The 19,566-nt window shown below is 44.3% G+C and overlaps 1 protein-coding gene across 1 annotated transcript in view; it reads left to right on the top strand.

Moving 5' to 3' along the window:
• Window positions 1-19,069, top strand: part of NUP155 (nucleoporin 155) — a 49,974-nt gene extending 30,905 nt beyond the window's left edge. Inside the window, exons 26-34 of the mRNA XM_083154586.1 lie at window positions 5,801-5,905; window positions 6,470-6,624; window positions 6,758-6,887; window positions 13,468-13,581; window positions 13,696-13,816; window positions 15,245-15,355; window positions 15,620-15,756; window positions 16,066-16,172; window positions 18,339-19,069. Coding sequence (XP_083010712.1) covers window positions 5,801-5,905; window positions 6,470-6,624; window positions 6,758-6,887; window positions 13,468-13,581; window positions 13,696-13,816; window positions 15,245-15,355; window positions 15,620-15,756; window positions 16,066-16,172; window positions 18,339-18,483 — 1,125 coding nt within the window. The 3' untranslated portion in view covers window positions 18,484-19,069. The remainder of the gene's footprint in view (window positions 1-5,800; window positions 5,906-6,469; window positions 6,625-6,757; window positions 6,888-13,467; window positions 13,582-13,695; window positions 13,817-15,244; window positions 15,356-15,619; window positions 15,757-16,065; window positions 16,173-18,338) is intronic.
• The last annotated feature ends 497 nt before the right edge of the window (window positions 19,070-19,566 follow it).

The raw sequence follows: 19,566 nt of genomic DNA on the forward strand, positions 1-19,566 counted from the left end.
AAGGAGACAAAGCACCCCAAAATCTGTGCCCCAATTTCTCCCGAGTACGGCAATGCCTCACATGTGACCAAAAAATACCATTTGGGTGCATGGCAGGACTCAGAAGGGAAGGAGTGATTTTTGGATTTTGCAGCTCAGATTCTGGTGGAATGTTGGTGGGTGCTATGTGGCATTAGCAAGACCCCCCAAGCACCAATACAGTGGAACCCCCCCACAAGTCACCCCATTTTGCAAACTACACCCCTCAGGGAATTCATCTAGGGGTATAGTGTACATTTCAAACCCCCAGGGGTTTCACCAATTTTGATACAAGTGGGCAGTGAACATGAAAAATTACATTTTTTACACAAAAATGCAGTTCTGGCTCAAAATTTTTCATTTTCAGAAGGTATGAAGGAGAAAAAGCACCCCAAAATCTGTGCCCCAATTTCTCCCGAGTACGGCAATGCCTCACATGTGACCAAAAAATACCAGTTGGGTGCATGGCAGGACTCAAAAGGGAAGGAGTGATTTTTGGATTTTGCAGCTCAGATTCTGGTGGAATTTTGGTGGGTGCTATGTCGCATTAGCAAGACCCCCCAAGCACCAATACAGTGGAACCCCCCCACAAGTGACCCCATTTTGCAAACTACACCCCTCAGGGAATTCATCTAGGGGTATAGTGTACATTTCAAACCCCCAGGGGTTTCACCAATTTTGATACAAGTGGGCAGTGAACATGAAAAATTACATTTTTTACACAAAAATGCAGTTCTGGCTCAAAATTTTTCATTTTCAGAAGGTATGAAGGAGAAAAAGCACCCCAAAATCTGTGCCCCAATTTCTCCCGAGTACGGCAATGCCTCACATGTGACCAAAAAATACCAGTTGGGTGCATGGCAGGACTCAGAAGGGAAGGAGTGATTTTTGGATTTTGCAGCACAGATTCTGGTGGAATGAATGGTGGGTGCTATGTTGCACCAATACAGTGGAACCCCCCCACAAGTCACCCCATTTTGCAAACTACACCCCTCAGGGAATTCATCTAGGGGTATAGTGTACATTTCAAACCCCCAGGGGTTTCACCAATTTTGATACAAGTGGGCAGTGAAAATGAAAAATTACATTTTTTTACACAAAAATGCAGTTCTGGCTCAAAATTTTTCATTTTCAGAAGGAATGAAGGAGACAAAGCACCCCAAAATCTGTGCCCCAATTTCTCCCGAGTACGGCAATGCCTCATGTGTGACCAAAAAGTGGCAGGACTCAGAAGGGAAGGAGTGATATTTGGATTTTGCAGCACAAATTCTGGTGGAATGATGGTGGGTGCTATGTCGCATTAGCAAGACCCCCAAAGCACCAATACAGTGGAACCCCCCCACAAGTGACCCCATTTTGCAAACTACACCCCTCAGGGAATTCATCTAGGGGTATAGTGTACATTTCAAACCCCCAGGGGTTTCACCAATTTTGATAAAACTGGGCAGTGAACATGAAAAATTACATTTTTTTACACAAAAATGCAGTTCTGGCTCAAAATTTTTCATTTTCACAAGGAATGAAGGAGACAAAGTACCCCAAAATCTGTGCCCCAATTTCTCCCGAGTACGGCAATGCCTCACATGTGACCAAAAAATACCAGTTGGGTGCATGGCAGGACTCAGAAGGGAAGGAGTGATTTTTGGATTTTGCGGCTCAGATTCTGGTGGAATGAATGGTGGGTGCTATGTGGCATTAGCAAGACCCCCGAAGCACGGTGAAATTATGAACCTAATATTCCATAGATGTGTGGTATATTTTAAAACACTCCTTTATACATAGGCCGGGTTTGTCGGGGCAAGTGTCACACTGGAAAATAGTTTGCTTTCTTATTCCCTTTTTATAGCAAACTTTGCACCTTTTTTGTGTCCTGCCCTTTTTTCCAGTGGAGGGGATTTCATCAGGAAAATGCTGCCCTGGTACAATACGGGGGCCAGTACTAGAAGTACTGGGGCCCTCTGCCTGCTGGTTCCCAAATATTAGGCCCTTTATGACTTCCTCTTGAAAGTGCATAAATGTCCCCCTCTGGCCGGTAGAACGGAATAGCACGTAAGCGTTATACAGTGCCATCTGGATGATATACACGGCCACCTTCTTGTACCAGATTTTTGTTTTCCGCAGGGCACTGTACGGCTTCAGTACCTGATCTGAAAGATCCACTCCGCCCATGTACCTATTGTAATCCAGGATACAATTAGGTTTGGAGGTGTGGGTACTGGTACCTCGTACAGGGACGGAGGTGGTACTGTCTCCGTGAATTGTTGTCAGTATAAGGACATCCCTCTTGTCCTTATATTTGACCAACAACATATTTTCGTTGCATATTCCCCTGCTTTCACCCCTTCTCATTACTTGGGCAATGTGCGTTTTTGGGAGGCCTCTTTGGTTCTTGCGCACAGTACCGCAAGCTGCTGTACCTCTTGAACCAAGGGCCTTAAACAGGGGGATGCTAGTGTAAAAGTTATCCACATAGAGGTGATAACCTTTATCCAGGAAGGGGTGCACTAAATCCCAGACAATTTTCCCACTAACACCTACGAGGGAGGGGGGGCATTCTGGCGGTTGAATTCTTGAATCCTTCCCTTCATAAACCCTAAACCTGTGGGTGTACCCTGAGGTGCTTTCACACAGTTTATACATTTTTATGCCATACCTTGCCCTCTTACTGGGAAGGTACTGGCGGAATTTAACCCTTCCTTTAAAATGTATAAGGGACTCGTCGATACAAATAAATTTTTCAGGGATGTACACCTCTTCAAATTTGGCACTGAAATGATCAATGACCGGCCTGACTTTGAATAGCCGGTCAAAGGTGGGATCATCTCTGGGTGGGCACTGTGCATTATCGGTGTAATGTATAAATTTAAGAATTGTCTCAAATCGAGTCCGGGGCATGGCCATACGGTAAAATGGAGTACTGTACAGAACATCTGTACTCCAATATTGCCTAATTTCTGGCTTTTTTACTATGCCCATATGAAACACCAGACCCCAAAACGTCATCATCTCTACTGCATCTACAGGGGTCCACCTAGCAAATGATGACGTGGGGTTTTGAGCAATAAACTGCTGGGCATATAAATTAGTTTGGTCCACCATTAAATTTATAAAATCATCAGAGAAAAATAATTTGAAAAAGTCAATTTCTCTGAGACCTGTGGAATCAAATTGGATTCCTGGCATGGCCAAAAACTCAGGAACCTGGGGCTCAAAATTGTCTGGTGGTGGGGTCCATACTAGATCAATTATTGGGGGGGGGAATCTCAGCTGATCTACGGGGGCGTCTTTGAGGGGGTCCCTCATCACCAGAGGAGGAAGAGGAGCTTAAGACGAATCCTTCAAATTCCCCGCTTGCATCACTGCCTGTGTCAGAGTCAGAGGCAAGCATGGCATATGCCTCCTCCACTGAATACATTCTCCTGGATGACTGGGAGGACATTTGGGAGGACATTTGGGATGCCATTTTTATTTTTGTGTTACTGGTAGTGAAATGTTTCAACACGTGTATAGTGTAGGGGGGGGTACAAACTTTATTTCAATCCGGGGGGTATGTAGTGTGTATGTGGTGCAGAAAAAAAAAAATACTTTATACCAATAAAAAAAAAAAAAATGAAGGGGTTAAAAATAAAAAATTGAAGGGGTTAAAAAAAAAAAAAAAAGGTCCTGCGCCAAAAATTGAGCACAGATGTTGGTCAGTAACGTCTGTCACTGAACAGCGCTCAAAGGCAACAGGAATCTGATCAAAAAAAAAAAAAAAAATTGATCAACCCTGTGCCGAAAAAGCTGATCAGTGATGTACGTCACTGATCGGCGCACAGTGGCCACAGGACACCCACAAAATCAGTGTGTGTAAAAAAAAAATTAAAAAAAGACCCCACAGCACTCACAAAAAAAAAAAAAGGTGATCAGTGATGCGACACTGATTACCAGTGAGGGACAGCAGGTGCACAACCTTTGGTGCAACTGACAGTGCAACTGGCAGCAACTGACAGGTATATATATAAAAAAAAAAACCTCTGCGCCCCCAAAAAGTTGCTGATCAGCACAGATATACTGATCAGCACAAAAGGGGGGGTAGCAGACACAAAATATACACTCTCTATCACTCTCTGTCACTATCTCTCTCTATCTCTCTATCTCTCACTATCTCTCACTATCTATCACTCTAGGACACTGCAGCAGCAGCACTGACAGTTATATGTATAAAAAAAAACTGCACCCCCAAAAAGGGGGGGTAGCAGACACAAAATATACACTCTCTATCACTCTCTGTCACTATCTCTCTCTATCTCTCTATCTCTCACTATCTATCACTATCTATCACTCTATGACACTGCAGCAGCAGCACTGACAGTTATATATATAAAATAAAACCCCTGCACCCCCAAAAAGGGGGGGTAGCAGACACAAATCTCTCTACCTCTCACTATCTATCACTATCTATCACTATCTATCACTGTATGACACTGCAGCAGCAGCACTGACAGTTATATATATATAGAAAACCCCTGCACCCCCAAAAAGGGGGGGTAGCAGACACAAAATATAGCTCTCTCTCTCTCTATCTCTCTATCTCTATCTCTCTCTATCTCTCTCTCTATCTCTCTATCTTTCTATCACACTGCAGCAGCAGCAGGAAGTCTCAGGAAGTCAGATCCAGGAAGCGTCCAGCACGCTACAAGCAGTGATAAGGTGATCAGGTAAGGTATTTGCAAGGATCAGGTAAGTATTAGCAAGGATCAGGTCGGTATTCACGGCAGGCAGGCACGGTGACCGTTCTGCACGCTATTCCAGACCGGAATGGCGTCTGCAGCGCAGTCACCGTCAGTTTAAATGTCGCGCCTTGGCTGTGATTGGTCCGTGGGTCCCACGGACCAATCACAGCCTTGGGGGCAGGTGGGGTGAGGGTGGGGTGAGGTGTCATCGTCACCGATGACCCCCTCATGCCCCCTGACGCCCGGCGGTGATTGACACCTGTGTTACCGAGCGTCCGATTCGCTGGTAACACAGGAAAACGCTGTGAATGGCTGTTCACACTGAACAGCCAATCACAGCGATCGCCGACGGGGGGGCGACATCGCAGCCCCCCCTGGGCATGCAGGGACATGTCTGCTGTCAGGGACAGCAGACATCGTCCCTCTGTCACTGCGTCTCGAGACGCAGTGACAGTTTAAACTCATGACGTACATTTATGCCATGTGTCGGGAAGTACCTCCCGGCCATGACGTAAATGTACGTCAAATGTCGGGAAGGGGTTAAAAACCCGACATGGTCAAAATACCGATATATAGAGTGTAGACAGGTGAAAAAGTCAATATGACTTTTGGTCGACAGATCGCGAGGTCGACATGGGTTTTTTCACTGTTTTTTTACCTGACACGTGCCGACAGGCGGTATTTCATGCCCTACCATCCACTAGGGCGTGGCTGGAGAATAAAATAGTGTACTGTGCCAGAAGCATAGCGAGCGATGCGAGGGGCTGCGGTTGACTTCCAACTGTGTCCATGTGGACTGTGTCGACAGTCGGGCAAAAAAACTGAAATACCCATGTCGACTTGTCGACCGAAAGTCATGTTGACTTTTACACTTGTCTACATTCTATATGTCGGTATTTTGACCTTGTCGGGATTTTAAATGTCTGGATTTTGACCACGTCGGGGTTTTGACCATCTGTCGGGATTTCATACCGAATCCGCTCAGCTTATTAGTGTGTGCATTGCTTACATCCTCTGAATTAGCCCAATGAATTCACTTAACACCTTTTATCTGTATCTGTTTCCAGTTTGAGCAAATACTGCGCCTGGCTCAGCGCTCTACAGATGAACTCTTCAACATCGCATTGTTCAACTGGCTTATACAAGCGGATCTCACAGACAAACTGCTGGAGGTGAGGGAAACCGATCAGATAATAGCTGTTATTGTTGGCTACTTCACCTACAACAGCTTTATGTTCTTTTTTGGAGGCTACGTAATGGCAGCACAGTTCCACAGTGGCTAGCATTGTTACCTCGCAACTCTGGGGTTGTGCATTCTATTTCCAACCAGGGTGTTATCTGTGTGGCGTTGGTGTATAGATCATTCTGCTGCATGCTACAAACGTTCCAGATACAAAAAATAATAGGTTGTTGTTGATAATAATATGGATTGTGGAAGGAAACCGGAGTACCCAGAGGGAAAGCACACAAGCATGGGGAGAATATACAAACTCCGCACAGTTAGGGCCATGGTGGGAATCGAACCCAATGCTAACCATTACACGGTCTATGCTGCCCTATATGTACATATCCACCTATGTATGTGCCTGGGAATTAAGGCTGTAATGTAAGGGGCCATTCTCTGCACTGTGCTGTGTAAACAATATATAATGTAGGTTATTGTAGAGGGAAGACCTTTTTTGATTTTCACGTAAATGATATGCGGAACATCACATGACCGTTGTTGTATTCCGCAGCTGAACTCTCTGTTCTTGGAGCCTCATTTGGTGCGGATGTCCAAACTGGAGCAGAACACTGTGCGCTACATGGATTTGTTGTGGAGATATTACGAGAAGAACCGGAATTTCAGCAGTGCTGCAAGAGTTGTGGCCAAGCTGGCAGACAAGCAGAGGTAGGGCGTCCGGCTTTGTGGATAATGGGGACGTAGTACTCGAAGTACTGTCCAAAATATATAATATGGATATTTCACTTGTTCTTCAGGACAAATTTTTTTCTAATAAATGGTGTGGTCTCTCTCCTTCCAGCGCTGATATCTCTCTGAAACAGAGGATTGAGTATATTTCTAGAGCCATCTTGAGTGCTAAAAGCTCGTCTGGCATGTCTACCCTGGCTGCAGATGGGGAGTTCTTACATGAGCTGGAAGAGAAAATGGAGGTAATGTAGCATCAAGACCACAGGGCCATGGGGATGGATCATCTTGCTACACAATCAAACTAATGTATTGTATTTATGCAATGGGTAAAGGTTTCTAATTTATTCAGTTTGGAGGCGCTTTAAAAATCTTTGAGCTGTTTTATCTCCTCCTCCTACACCTGCCTGGCTCCTGGAATGGACCCATTTTTATATCTGTTTGTTTTTGGTAATTTTCTCTTTCTGCGGTGGGTGGTGATCTCCCTATTCCCATGTGCTGGGGATGGACAACCGGGAAAAGTATCCAGAGCCATCAACTCTTGGGGGTACTGTATATTTACAGAAGGTCGATCTTTTTAATCAATTTGGATTGATTTCAAATTGACCCCAATCGACGTTGGGCTTGCAAGGGTAAAACACAAACTTACTAACATGATTCATATGTATAATAATGTATGTGTGTTGGCCCTGGAAGCCTAAAGGCCGCCATCCGCTAGTGTGATATGGCCACTTTTAACACGATTCCGATGCATTGCTGCATCACATCGCATGTTGTTTTGTTGCGATGCGAGGTGCGTTCCCTGCAATTGCAGATCCTATGGGCTGCCATGAATATTTGTCGCTGCCTGTAGTCTTTGTTTGGATCGCATACGATACATAGTTAGCGAAAGAACCACATAGGATGTAACACGTGCAATATAGCTGTCTGGTGAGTTGGCAGGGATCCGCATGTGATACCTTGCCCTAGTGGATGGTGGCCTTATGATCGATTTGAGATTGTTCCAAAATCGATTTAGTAAATATAAACCTAGAACTTGGACAAGTGTTTCCTTCATTGTAGGAATCAGAAACTTCAATGTTTGGCTAAGGAATTGGTGCAATGAGGAGAGATTTGGATATTTAGGTCAAAGTCAAGCTACCTGGCAAGACAGAGCCTTATATAAAAGTGATGGCCTGCACCCATCTTCAAGGGGAACGAAAATATTAAGTGAGAAGTTTGGAAGCTTCATAAGCAACTATTTAAACTAGCAGAGGGGGGCAGTGAACCAAATGAAGAAATCTGCTCCCCCAACCTAGAGGTATTGTCTCAGCAGGAAAATGGAACAGGAAGCCTATCCACTGCAACAAAAGATAATACCAATCAAAACCGAATAGATATAGGCAGAAAGATGAACATAGCTAGCAGCAGGAGAAGCACAAACACAACTTTAAGAGCTATGTGTGCAAATGCTATAAGCTTAGGAAATAAAATCCCAGAACTAATTGCAATAATGACAAGGGATGAACTGGATATTGTGGCTATTACAGAGACATGGTGCAATGAAAATCATGACTGGGACATAGCTATACCAGGATATACTTTATTTAGGAAGGACAGAATGGGAAGAATTGGAGGAGGGGTTGCAATATATGTGAAAAAAAGTATAAAGACTACCTTAATACAAAGTATTGACCCTTTGGGTGACCATAGAAACAGGGGAGAAGGTGATTTTTCGTATAGGGGTGATCTACAGACCACTAGGTCAGGAAGAGGAACTTGACAAGAGCCTATTGCAGGACATCAATAAAATGGCATTAAAAGGAGAGGTGATAATCATGGGAGACTTTAATCTACCTGATGTAAACTGGAAGCTGCCTGTTGCAAGTTCCACCAGAAGTAGGGACATGCTGAATTCCTTGCAAGGAGCCATCCCTCCAGCAATTGGTGAGGGAGCCCACTCGTAAGGACGCAATATTAGACTTAATACTTACAAATGGTGACAGAATATCTGACATAAATGTGGGTGAAAACCTGGGATCCAGTGACCATCAAGCAGTATGGTTCAAAATAAAGACAGAGGCCAGTATTCAATGAGAAATTTTCTCCGTGCATGGCGAGAGATTTTTTTCTCTCGCCATGCACTCTCCGTGTTCCGGAGCCTCCTGCTCCCCCTATTCAACGTGTTAAAGACTCGCCGCCACTCGCGGCGAGTCTTAACCCCTGCAGCGGACGAGCGTCCGCGGCAGGGAGCTGTCAGGGAGCCGGGGGACGTAGCAGCCAAGAGAGATTAAAGTCTCTCTTGGCTGCTGCAGGGGATATGGGGAGGGGAGCAGGGCTCCCCTGGACCCAGGCAGCACAGGCTGCCCCCCCCTATAGCCAGCGGGGGACCCAGTATTCACTGTACCCGAACGTGCTTCGGGTGCAGTGAATATATGAATATCTAATGAGCGGCTCGAGCGCTCCGGCCCCCTGCTGGCTGCACTGTGTAAAAAAAAAAAAAATTGTAAAAAAATATTTTTTTTTTTATTAAATATATATTCATGTGCTATAGGCACATGAATAAAAATAACATGGCCCTTCACAGAAAAAAAAAACTGATTTTTTGACACCAAAATTAAAAAAAACACCCTTTTAGTTTAAAAGTTCACATTCCTGCTCTCCATCAAAAGATGGAGAATTTCTACACGGAGAGAGACGGCGAGAATCACTTAGAAAGACGGAGAATATTTCACATTGAATAGGGTGGCTCGCCTTTGGAGAAAAAAAACCTCTCTCCACCGCGTGAAAAGCACAAACTCTCCAGAAATCACAGCGAATTTTTCTCATTGAATACTGGCCAGAGACTGACTCATCGCACACAAAAACAAAGGTGTTAGATTTTAGGAAGGCTGATTTTGTAGAGATGGGAAACTCTGTAAGGGATTCTTTGGCAGAGTGGAGGAACTTTGAAGGAGTGCAGGATAAGTGGGAAAAATTAAAAAGTGCAATTCTAAAAGCAACAGAACTTTGTGTCAAAAGAGTTAGGAAAAACACACGAAAAAGGAAGCCATTGTGGTTTGCAAAAGAAGTAGCAAGTATTGTGAAAGCAAAAAAGTTGGCCTTTAAGGAATTTAAGAAGACGCAGAAGAATGAGGACAAAGAGGTGTATCTTGTTAGACAGAAGGAGGCTAAGAAGGTAATCAGATGTGCAAAAGCACAGGCTGAAGAGAAAATGGCCCAATCAGTGGGTAAAGGGGGGAAAACTTTTTTTAGGTATATAAGTGAAAGGAGAAAAACAAAAAGTGGAATAATAAGACTAAAGACAGAGAGTGGAAGTTTTCTTGAGGGGGACAATGTAATAGCAGATAATATTAATAATTATTTCTGCTCAGTATTCACTGCTGAAAGAGAGGGGAAGGGGCCACAATTAAGTTGCAAGTATAGTCAGAAAACTGAGGGAGAAACAAGTACATTTACAGAGGAGAAAGTCCTCACAGAACTCTCAAAACTGAAAGTGGATAAATCAATGGGGCCAGATGGGATACATCCAAGGATACTAAAAGAGCTCAAAGGGGAGCTGGTAAAACCAATAACAGAATTATTCAACCAGTCACTAGCTACTGGAGTAATCCCAGAGGACTGGAAAACAGCGAATGTAGTCCCACTGCACAAAAGTGGAAGCAAAGAAGAGGTAAGCAACTATCGACCAGTGAGCCTTACATCAGTAGTAGGGAAATTGATGGAAACACTCTTAAAAGAAAGAGTTGTAGAATATCTCAAAACCAGCGATTTACAGGATCCAAAACAGCATGGGTTTACTGGGGGAAGATCATGTCAAACAAATCTTATTGACTTTTTTGACTGGGTGACTAAAGCAATAGATCAAGGTGGGGCTGTAGATGTAGCTTATCTAGACTTTAGTAAGGCTTTTGACACTGTCCCACATCGCAGACTGTTAAATAAACTTGAAAGCTAGGGATTGGATTCGAACATAGTTGAATGGATAAGAGCATGGTTGCAGGACAGAAAACAGAGAGTTGTAGTAAACGGAGTACAGTCAAAGGAGGGAAAGGTTACAAGTGGAGTACCCCAGGGATCTGTACTTGGACCAGTGCTTTTTAATATCTTTATTGGTGATATTGCAAATGGAATTGAGGGTAAAATGTGCCTTTTTGCAGATGACACAAAGGTATGCAACAGGGTAGACACACCAGGAGGGGTAAAACAAATGATTGATGATCTAGGTAGATTAGAGGAATGGTCAAGAGCATGGCAACTACAGTTTAATGCCAAAAAATGCAAAATCATGCACTTGGGTTGCAAAAATCCAAAGACTAAATATAGTATAAATGGCACTATAATGGAAACTACTGAGGAAGAGAGGGATCTAGGTGTCACTATTTCAGGGGACTTAAAGGCAGGTAGGCAATGTAACAAAGCAATGAAGAAGGCAAGTCAGATGCTTGGTTGCATAGGGAGAGGTATCAGCAGTAGAAAGAAAGAAGTAATAATGCCACTGTATAGGTCATTGGTACGACCTCATCTAGAGTATTGTGTTCAGTTCTGGAGGCCATATCTCCTGAAGGATATAAATACATTAGAGACTGTACAAAGAAGGGCAACTAAAATGGTGCATGGTCTACATCACAAAACGTACCAGGAAAGACTAAAAGATCTTAATATGTATACTTTAGAGCAGAGAAGGGAAAGGGGGGACATGATAGAAACTTTCAAATATATCAAGGGTTTTAACAAGGTACAGGTGGGAGACATTCTTCACAGGAAGAGGAGCAGCAGAACACGAGGACATGCACTGAAACTAGAGGGAGGAAGATTCAGGGGAAATGTGAGGAAGAATTACTTCACAGAAAGAGTAGTAGATAAGTGGAATAGCCTCCCAACAGAGGTGGTAGACGCAAATACAGTAGTACAATTTAAACATGCTTGGGATAGGCATATTGATATCCTTACAAAAAAATAAGGATCAAATATGGTTTGAGGTAACATGTTTAAAAAAGGGGCAGACTAGATGGGCCAAGTGGTTCTTATCTGCCGTCAAATTCTATGTTTCTATGTAACGTTTTTAAGGATCTGATGCAGGTTTCATATCTTGGTGGTTCCACAATAGTTTATATACAAAGCGCCGGCTATTTTCACCGTGTGCAAGGATGTAGTCGCTGACTGTCGCTCCCAAATCAGTCTTGACATACCTGCGTTTCTGTTTCTGCACCCCTGTTATCATCTGCAAAGCTCTCTGTCAATCACTGTGTGTCCAAATCGGTACAAGAAACATCGCCAATTTGCATAAACATCGGCATTGCCACCTGCTCTGAAACGGGTCCTGTGAGCCTTCTACTGTCTATTCCAGGGGTCCTCAAACTAAGGCCCGCGGGCCACGTGCGGCCCACTGAGGACATTTATATGGCCCGCCGGACTTCCTGCGCCTTTAAATACAAACACAGCCGCAGCCCATTTTTATTCCACCAAAAAGATGGCCACGGGAGGGCTGCGCGCATGCCCGACTGCATGCAGCTCCTCCCATGGACCTTTTTCTCCCGTCCATGGGCAGGACTGCCCACCTACGTGCGGTGTGTCAGGCTGCAGCAGGAGGCAGGGACTGGGTGACTAAAGCAATAGATCAAGGTGGGGCTGTAGTTGTAGCTTATCTGCAGGAGGCAGGGAAACAGCTCCTTCTTTCGTACGCGGCCAAACAGCCCCGAAGCTGGGCTTTATGTCTGGCGGGCTGCAGCAGGAGGTAAGAAGGGAGAAAGCTCCCTGACCCCCCCCCACATGAAGAATGGTGCGCGGCCACATAAAAAAAACGCACACCACTACCTCAGTGCATCGGTGCAACCCCTCCCTCATGTTTTCTGGTGGCCACTGGCTGCTGCTGGCCTGGGTAGCCTTGGCAGAACAGCGCCAGGCTGGTAGTATGTGCTGGCGTGTATTCCTCAGTGCTGTGGGCAGGTGAGGCAGAAAGGGCTGCGGCGGGGGAGCAGTGTAACTAACTAGAGATGGTACAGCAGCTCCCGGTCACCGCTTGTGATCCTAGACATGGGCAAGCGCTGGGGTGGGAGACTGAAGGAGGCAGCAGTGCTGTTTCTGCTGGGAATGCAATGAGCATTTAACCCTTGGGGTACAAGCATGTGAACACCCTGTATAGGCAGATCATAAGATATATGCAGTGTGCATAGGAATTTGTTCATAGTTTTTGTTTTTATTATAGTCCGGCCCTCCAACGGTCTGAGGGACAGTGAACTGGCCCCCTGTTTAAAAAGTTTGAGGACCCCTGGTCTATTCAATAGTATTCTCTCCCCTTGTAGGTCAGCTGCAGTTCCAACTATGCATTTCTCTGAGGTGGCCGCTTTATTTCATTGATCTTTGACTGTATTAAAGTGGTCATAAGTTTTTTTTTTTTTTCTTTATTATTCGAAACCTAATGCTTTTCACAGCAACAAAGGAGCTGGTGGTTCTCTTGTCTTGTGCTCTCTGCCAATGTGAAGGCAATAGGAAAGGATGCAGTACCGTCTAGATCAGGGCTGGGCAACACCGGCCCTCCAGATGTTAGTGAACTACACATCCCAGCATGCCTTGCATCAGTTTCAGCATGGCCACATAGCAAAACTAATGCAAAGCATCCTGGGATGTGTAGTTCACTAACATCTGGAGGGCCTATGTTGCCCAGCCCTGGTCTAGATTAATGATTTTAACACCACATCTGGGGTTACTGTTTTTGTGATTGCAATAACTTGGGTGCAAGGGGATCACACATCTTTAGTGGTAAAGTAAGTTCATCTTGTCACAGATAAATGTTCTAATCTTTCAAGTTATTGCATATGACAAGTTCGCCATCTGTGTTTTCAGGTTGCCAGGATACAGCTGCAAATCCAGGAAACTTTGATCAGAAGATACTCCCATCATGCATCAGTCCAAGATGCTGTGGCACAGCTTGATTTACAATTAATGGATATCACAAAGGTAGATTTGCAGTGTATCGTTATTGTACATGATCTAGTTGTAGCCCGATTTTAGTTTTTTTTTATAGTCCTAGAACCTTCCATGTTTTTAGGTTTTAAACTTTTTGTTTCCCAGCTATACGGAGAGTTTGCGGATCCATTCAACCTTCCAGAGTGCAAGCTTGCTATCGTTCACTGTGCTGGCCATTCAGATACGATCTTGGTGCAGAATCTGTGGAAAGAAATTATTGAAAGAGGTATCCGTTATTTGCTTGATGCATTTTATATCTGTTCTTTTGGTGGTTCCAAGGACCGCAATGTGCCTTCATGCCACTTTAGCAGAGTGATAGGAGTGTCCGGGACTTGTGCGCTGGGTCTTGGCGTTGGACTTCAAGAAAGCAAATTCTATCTAGGAGACACCAAGGTTAACAGAATATTATATCTTTGGAAAACTATAACTGGGCTGATATATACTGTTGGAGAAGGGTTGTATCAGCACAGTTATATAAAGTGCTTTGTGTGAGGTCGGCAGTACTGCTCTTTGATCTGCAGCAGATAGGAGGGACTCCCTGTATCCAGATACTCCTAAGTGGCTGCGTCCTAAGCAATTGGACAACATCATTTTGAACACTCTGTTTACATGAATTAAAAGAGAAACACTCATGTCTCTGGTGGCTCTGATGTCCCACTGGCTTTATCCCACTCTAGCCTCCCATAGATGCAGAAGGTAATGGTCATAGGGGTCGACTCAATGAAGGTCGACACCTGAAATAGGTTGACATGGCTTAGATTGACAGGGCCGGAAGGTTGACAGTCGGAACACTGCCTTAGTGTGCCACTGTTCTCGACATGCTATTATATTCTCCGACCATGCTGTAGTGGATGCTAGGGTCGGCTCAGAACAAAAAACCCAGTGACCATGCATGTAGACCTTCCAACCATGTTGACTTATTCTATGTGTCTACCTCATGTATGTCAACCTTCATAGGGTCGACCTAGTGACCGTATCCCGTTGCAGAGGAGATCTGCAGTCAGAGACCATGCTCTCTGCGGAGGGACTTTTTGAACCTCCGGTATATCTAAGGTGCAATCAGGCACTTAGACTTTTTATTATATTTAATAAATTCTCTAACAAAGAAAGTAGTATAATACAGTTTTGCTTTAGTCCAGGATTCAGGGAACTTTTTTACCTTTTACCCCAAAATATATTTAGATACGCCGACGTTACCCCCTTGATTTGAAGCCTATAACCAGACAAAAGAATTTGGCGCTGCTGTGGCAATACAGACTCTGCGCTGCTGAGATGGCGCAGCAACTAGTTGACTGCTGAACAAGCAGGCAGACTTGGAGGCGGGGCCTGGGGCATCACGCAGGGAAGCGTGTTATATACAATGGCCTGATGCACTGCACGGCGTCAGGTCCTTGTGCACTACAGTACTGTAACACACACAGTCGGGCATGCATATAGAATCTATATATAGATTTCAGCCGGGCTTACATATAGATTCATACGCATGCCCGGCTGTGTCTGAGCAGCGCCACTGTCCATTAACCGCAGAAATTTAATTTTGACCCCATTTGGAGTAATTTACCACTGTTCCCTGACTACTGCTCTAGTCTATGTGAATAAGGTCTGGATTTGTTGTATGTGGCTGTTGCAGATTATGTAATGTGTCTCTTTTTAGAACTAAGCGACAGCATAGCAATGAATGCAGCGGATCGCATGCAGTCGTTAAACCTAAAGATGACCTCGCTTGGCAGGATCTACGTCAGCACGCCTCGCTACTTCCCGCTAGGTAAGAACGATTGCTAGGTTATATATGTGGCAGGGAGTATTCTGTCCCTGTTATAGTGATGTGGCAGTCAGCCATCAGAATCTCTCTGTGGAGTGTTTCTATTAACAAGGTTTTGCCAATTCCTTTTTCTTCTTTTTTTGCCGGGTACACACTACGTGTGTGTGTGTGTGGGGGGGGGGGGGGGTGTATGATCGTTGAATAAGTTTTCCCTTTGTACGTCTTATTTCTTTATTCTTATGTTCACTGCTTTCTCTGTGATTGTAGAGTTTCTTGTACAGTACCTGGAACAACAAGTCTGCACCTTAAACTGGGATATAGGGTTTGTAACGCAAACTATGCAGGAGATTGATGTGCCAGTTCCCAAGTTACTGGAAGTCTATGACCACCTGTTCAAAGCAAGGGTAAGAATTTCCGCGCTTAAAGAATTTCATCGGCAACTTCACCTCCGCTGCACAGATGTGTCACATGCAGTGTGTGCTGTATTTATACCAGCCTAGGGAGAATGATCTTAGTCACAGGTGTGTATACTACTCCTGCCACTGTAGCTGCTGCCTGAAGAGATGGGATATTCTCTCCTGGTTATCTGGGGTCAAAGATTACTTCCATAGGGCTACATATCTGTGCCTAGCCTATTAAAACACTTTAGAACTCTGATTGGTGTGATGATTGTTTTTTTATTTCTTGTGTTGACTTTATCTTACAATGTGCAGGACCCATACTGGACTAGAGTGAAGAAACCTTTACATCTGTTGGAATGCATTCATATACTATTGTCCGGATATGTGCAGGACCCCAGCAGAGTGCCCAGCTATGAAAGGTAAGGATGGGGAGGTGGGGGGTTGGCATTATAGTGCTTTATGGAATGACTGCATGTACGCATATTGCAAATATCTGTTTACAGATCAGTTTGAAAGGAAGCCAGCGTTTAGGGACAGAAACCTGGTGCTTTCTGGGTGCGCTTGTAAAAAGCAGGCGTGCCAAGGCGGTTCTTGGGTGGGTCTCCGATACAATACGCCGTATGTGCTGCTTTTGCGTAGGATGTCTCTTATGCGATGCCATTGACTGCCACAGGTTAAAAAAAAAAATTGTGGCGGCCATCGCTGGAGACAGGCCGTCTGAGGTAAAACGCATACATGAAACACTGTGAAAAGGCCATATTGCAGTGGTTCCCAAACTGTGTGCCTAGGCACCCTGGGGTGCCTCAGGACACTTGCAGGGGTGCCTTGGGTTGGTGGACCAAGATCAATTCATATTATTTATGGTCAATGTACCAGGCAAAACCAGTGCTTGTGGCTGCCAATCATAATATATGTGGACAAACAGGAGCAAATCCTGTCCCTCACCAGATAACTGTGACATTTAAACACAATGCACTTCATTTAATATTTTTTTTTCTGAATTTCTCGATAAGAAGCATTTGGCCTAGGGGTGCCTTGAAAATATTTTGATGCTCTAGGTGCCGTGATTCAAAAAAGTTTGGGAACCACTGCCATATTGTATAAGTGTATGGGCACCTTTTAGACTTGCTATTTGCAATGCATTAGCAAAGTTGCAGTGAATGTTTTATTTTTTCTTTCTGGTGACTTTTTAATCGCAGACTACGGCTTTTTCCCTAATTAGCGATCCATGTTTAATTAGGCCCATCGTGTTGGGCTTACAGTTCAGTTCACAGCCTTCCTCTCAGGCCACACTATGTTGACTCTACTGGGATCACTCTGCAGGTTCTGTAAAGGTGCCCATACGCCTTACAATAATTGCACGCTAGTTCAAAAAGTACGTGCAGCACATTTTTAACTGTGCAATGGGGATGTGTGGGGGAGCACGTATCACATCTCACCCACAAATCTCACTGTGTATGGGCACCTTAACACATGAGATGAGCCTTTTTAAATAAACCATGCTTACTGAACGCTGCTGTTTATTTGAAAAATGTTATGTTATGGGTTACGACTCGGTTTTTTGCTTGCTAAACTTGTGCCCACTTGAATCCCCCCCCCCCCCCTGTTTTTTTTTCTGTGTGATTTTACAGTAAGTGAAAGTTGTTTTGTTTTATTTTATTTTTTTTAATCGGCGAAGGGTCACACATATTGTAGTGTATTGGGCCCTTAAGAAATTTTATAGTAATTAAAGTGAGAATAAGGTTAAAAAAATAGTTTGCCCATAGCAACCAATCAGCTTGAGCAATTTTTCTACTTTGCCACTTCTCCGCTCTACAGACGTTTTGAGAACTCTCCCCAATGATATCCAATATTGAAAAGGGAGCAAAGAATGTTTAGACCAGGCATGTCCAACCTGTGGCTCCCCAGCATGCCTTGCCATAGTTATAGCATTCCCTAATAGCAAAACTGGCAAGGCATGCTGGGACATGTAGTTTCACTTCAGCTGGAGAGCCGTGGGTTGGACATGCCTGGTTTAGACTCTAAAGCAGGGATGGGCAACAAGCGGCCCTCCCAGATGTTAATGAACTACACATCCCAGCATGCCTTGCATCAGTTTCACCTTGGCCAAATAGAAAAACTAAGGCAAGGCATGCTGGGATGTGCAGTTCATCAACATCTGGAGTGCCACTTGTTGCCCACCCCTACTCTAAAGCCTTGCAGTCTTCTCATTTTTAGCAGTATTGTGTTATTTTGCTGCCAATTTCAGAATGAGGCCTTGCTGAAACCCAACTGTAAGGGGGTTGGTGGTGGTATTCAGTCCCGGATCCCGACTGTTGGGACCTCCCAACAGTCGGGATCCGGGCTAGTTTTCGTTCGTTGGGACAGGACGGAGTCTGAAAGTCTGCAAAGTGAAAACAGCTGTGGATTGATGAAAATCGTCTGTGAATTCAACCATTCACGGCCGGTTCCGACAAATCGGATCTGTTTTTGTTGAAAACTGCCTTCAATGCTGTCGATAATGGCACCAGTGGAAATAGCGGCCGAGTCTTACACGTGTGTAAACATTGATGTGAAGCTAACATAGTGTTTCCTCTCTCCTATAGGCGGCGATTTACCACACTCTGCCTGGATGCAATCTCTTGCTATCTAGTCGAGCTGCAGTCTATGGACCCAACACCTGCTGTACAGTCGCCCATTGGAAACTTCAAATCTTTACAAGCCAAATTAGAAAGATTATTGAGCACTTGAGTGAGACGGTCTCCATCAGCCGCCAATAAACACTAGGAGCAATCCCTTTTCATTGGACGATAATGTGAGTGCCTCTGTCCAATCAGGAGTGCTCTGTCGCACCAACTGGTGTAGGTAACAGCACAATGGGATTTGTATGTGCCTGGAATAAACTTTAATTCATCAAATCTTGAATATATCAATTGTAATGCAAAATTCCACCCGCACACAACCGTGGGTTACCAGGAGCGGCAGAGAATCGGGGGCTGCTGGTCATCATGTGCAGACAGAGGTTCTGTAATGGCTTCAGCCGCGTTCCAGCTGTTTCACCCCAAACACCCATGATTTATACGTACGATCTGCATAAAATTGTCTCTGATCAATGCGCATCACTGTATTATTCTGTTGGTTCTGTTTTGGGTGATTTTTGAATACTATAAATAATTTTTACAAAACTTTGTGAACATATTTAGATATTTTATTTTCTAATACAGTTTGTAGTGCCATGAAACTTAAGAATAGCTGCATGCTGATATTGAAAATGAAGTTAATGCGGCGTTGGTCTAGAATTGATGGTGTTCTCTCAATAAAAAGGATATGTCATCAATATGTTGGCCATTTAAAGAATGTAAGAAATATTTAACCTTTTTTTTTTTTTTGCTGTTTTCAAATTCTCAAACAAAGAAAACTTTATGTATACTGCTACTTTCCATCCAGTATGCCGTGGACTTGGGTTTTCTGTCATTGTATTTTGAGTGTGGGCCTAATTCAGACCTGATCACTAATATGCAAAGTTGCGGATGACTGCGAGTAGATAGCCGCCGCCCAGACAGACAGATTTGCAATCCACCCACAAATCCATAAGCAATTCACAAACCATCAGTCAACTGTTAGTAACTCTGACCATACCGGTCATCTGCGACTGAGTCAGGTTGATTGAGGCCAGCACTGATGTCACAGACCCTCCCTTGAAACCGATTGGGCATGCCTGCAGTTTTTCTGACACTCCCAGAAAACGGGTGGTTACCACCCACACCTGTCAGTCAAGCACAGTCTGCTTCGCATTTAGGATCCATAGGCTTCTTCTGTCACTATTTCCCCCTG

This window comes from Crinia signifera, chromosome 1 (genome assembly GCF_055691185.1).
Source record: "Crinia signifera chromosome 1, ASM5569118v1, whole genome shotgun sequence".
Taxonomy (NCBI): Eukaryota; Metazoa; Chordata; class Amphibia; order Anura; family Myobatrachidae; genus Crinia; species Crinia signifera.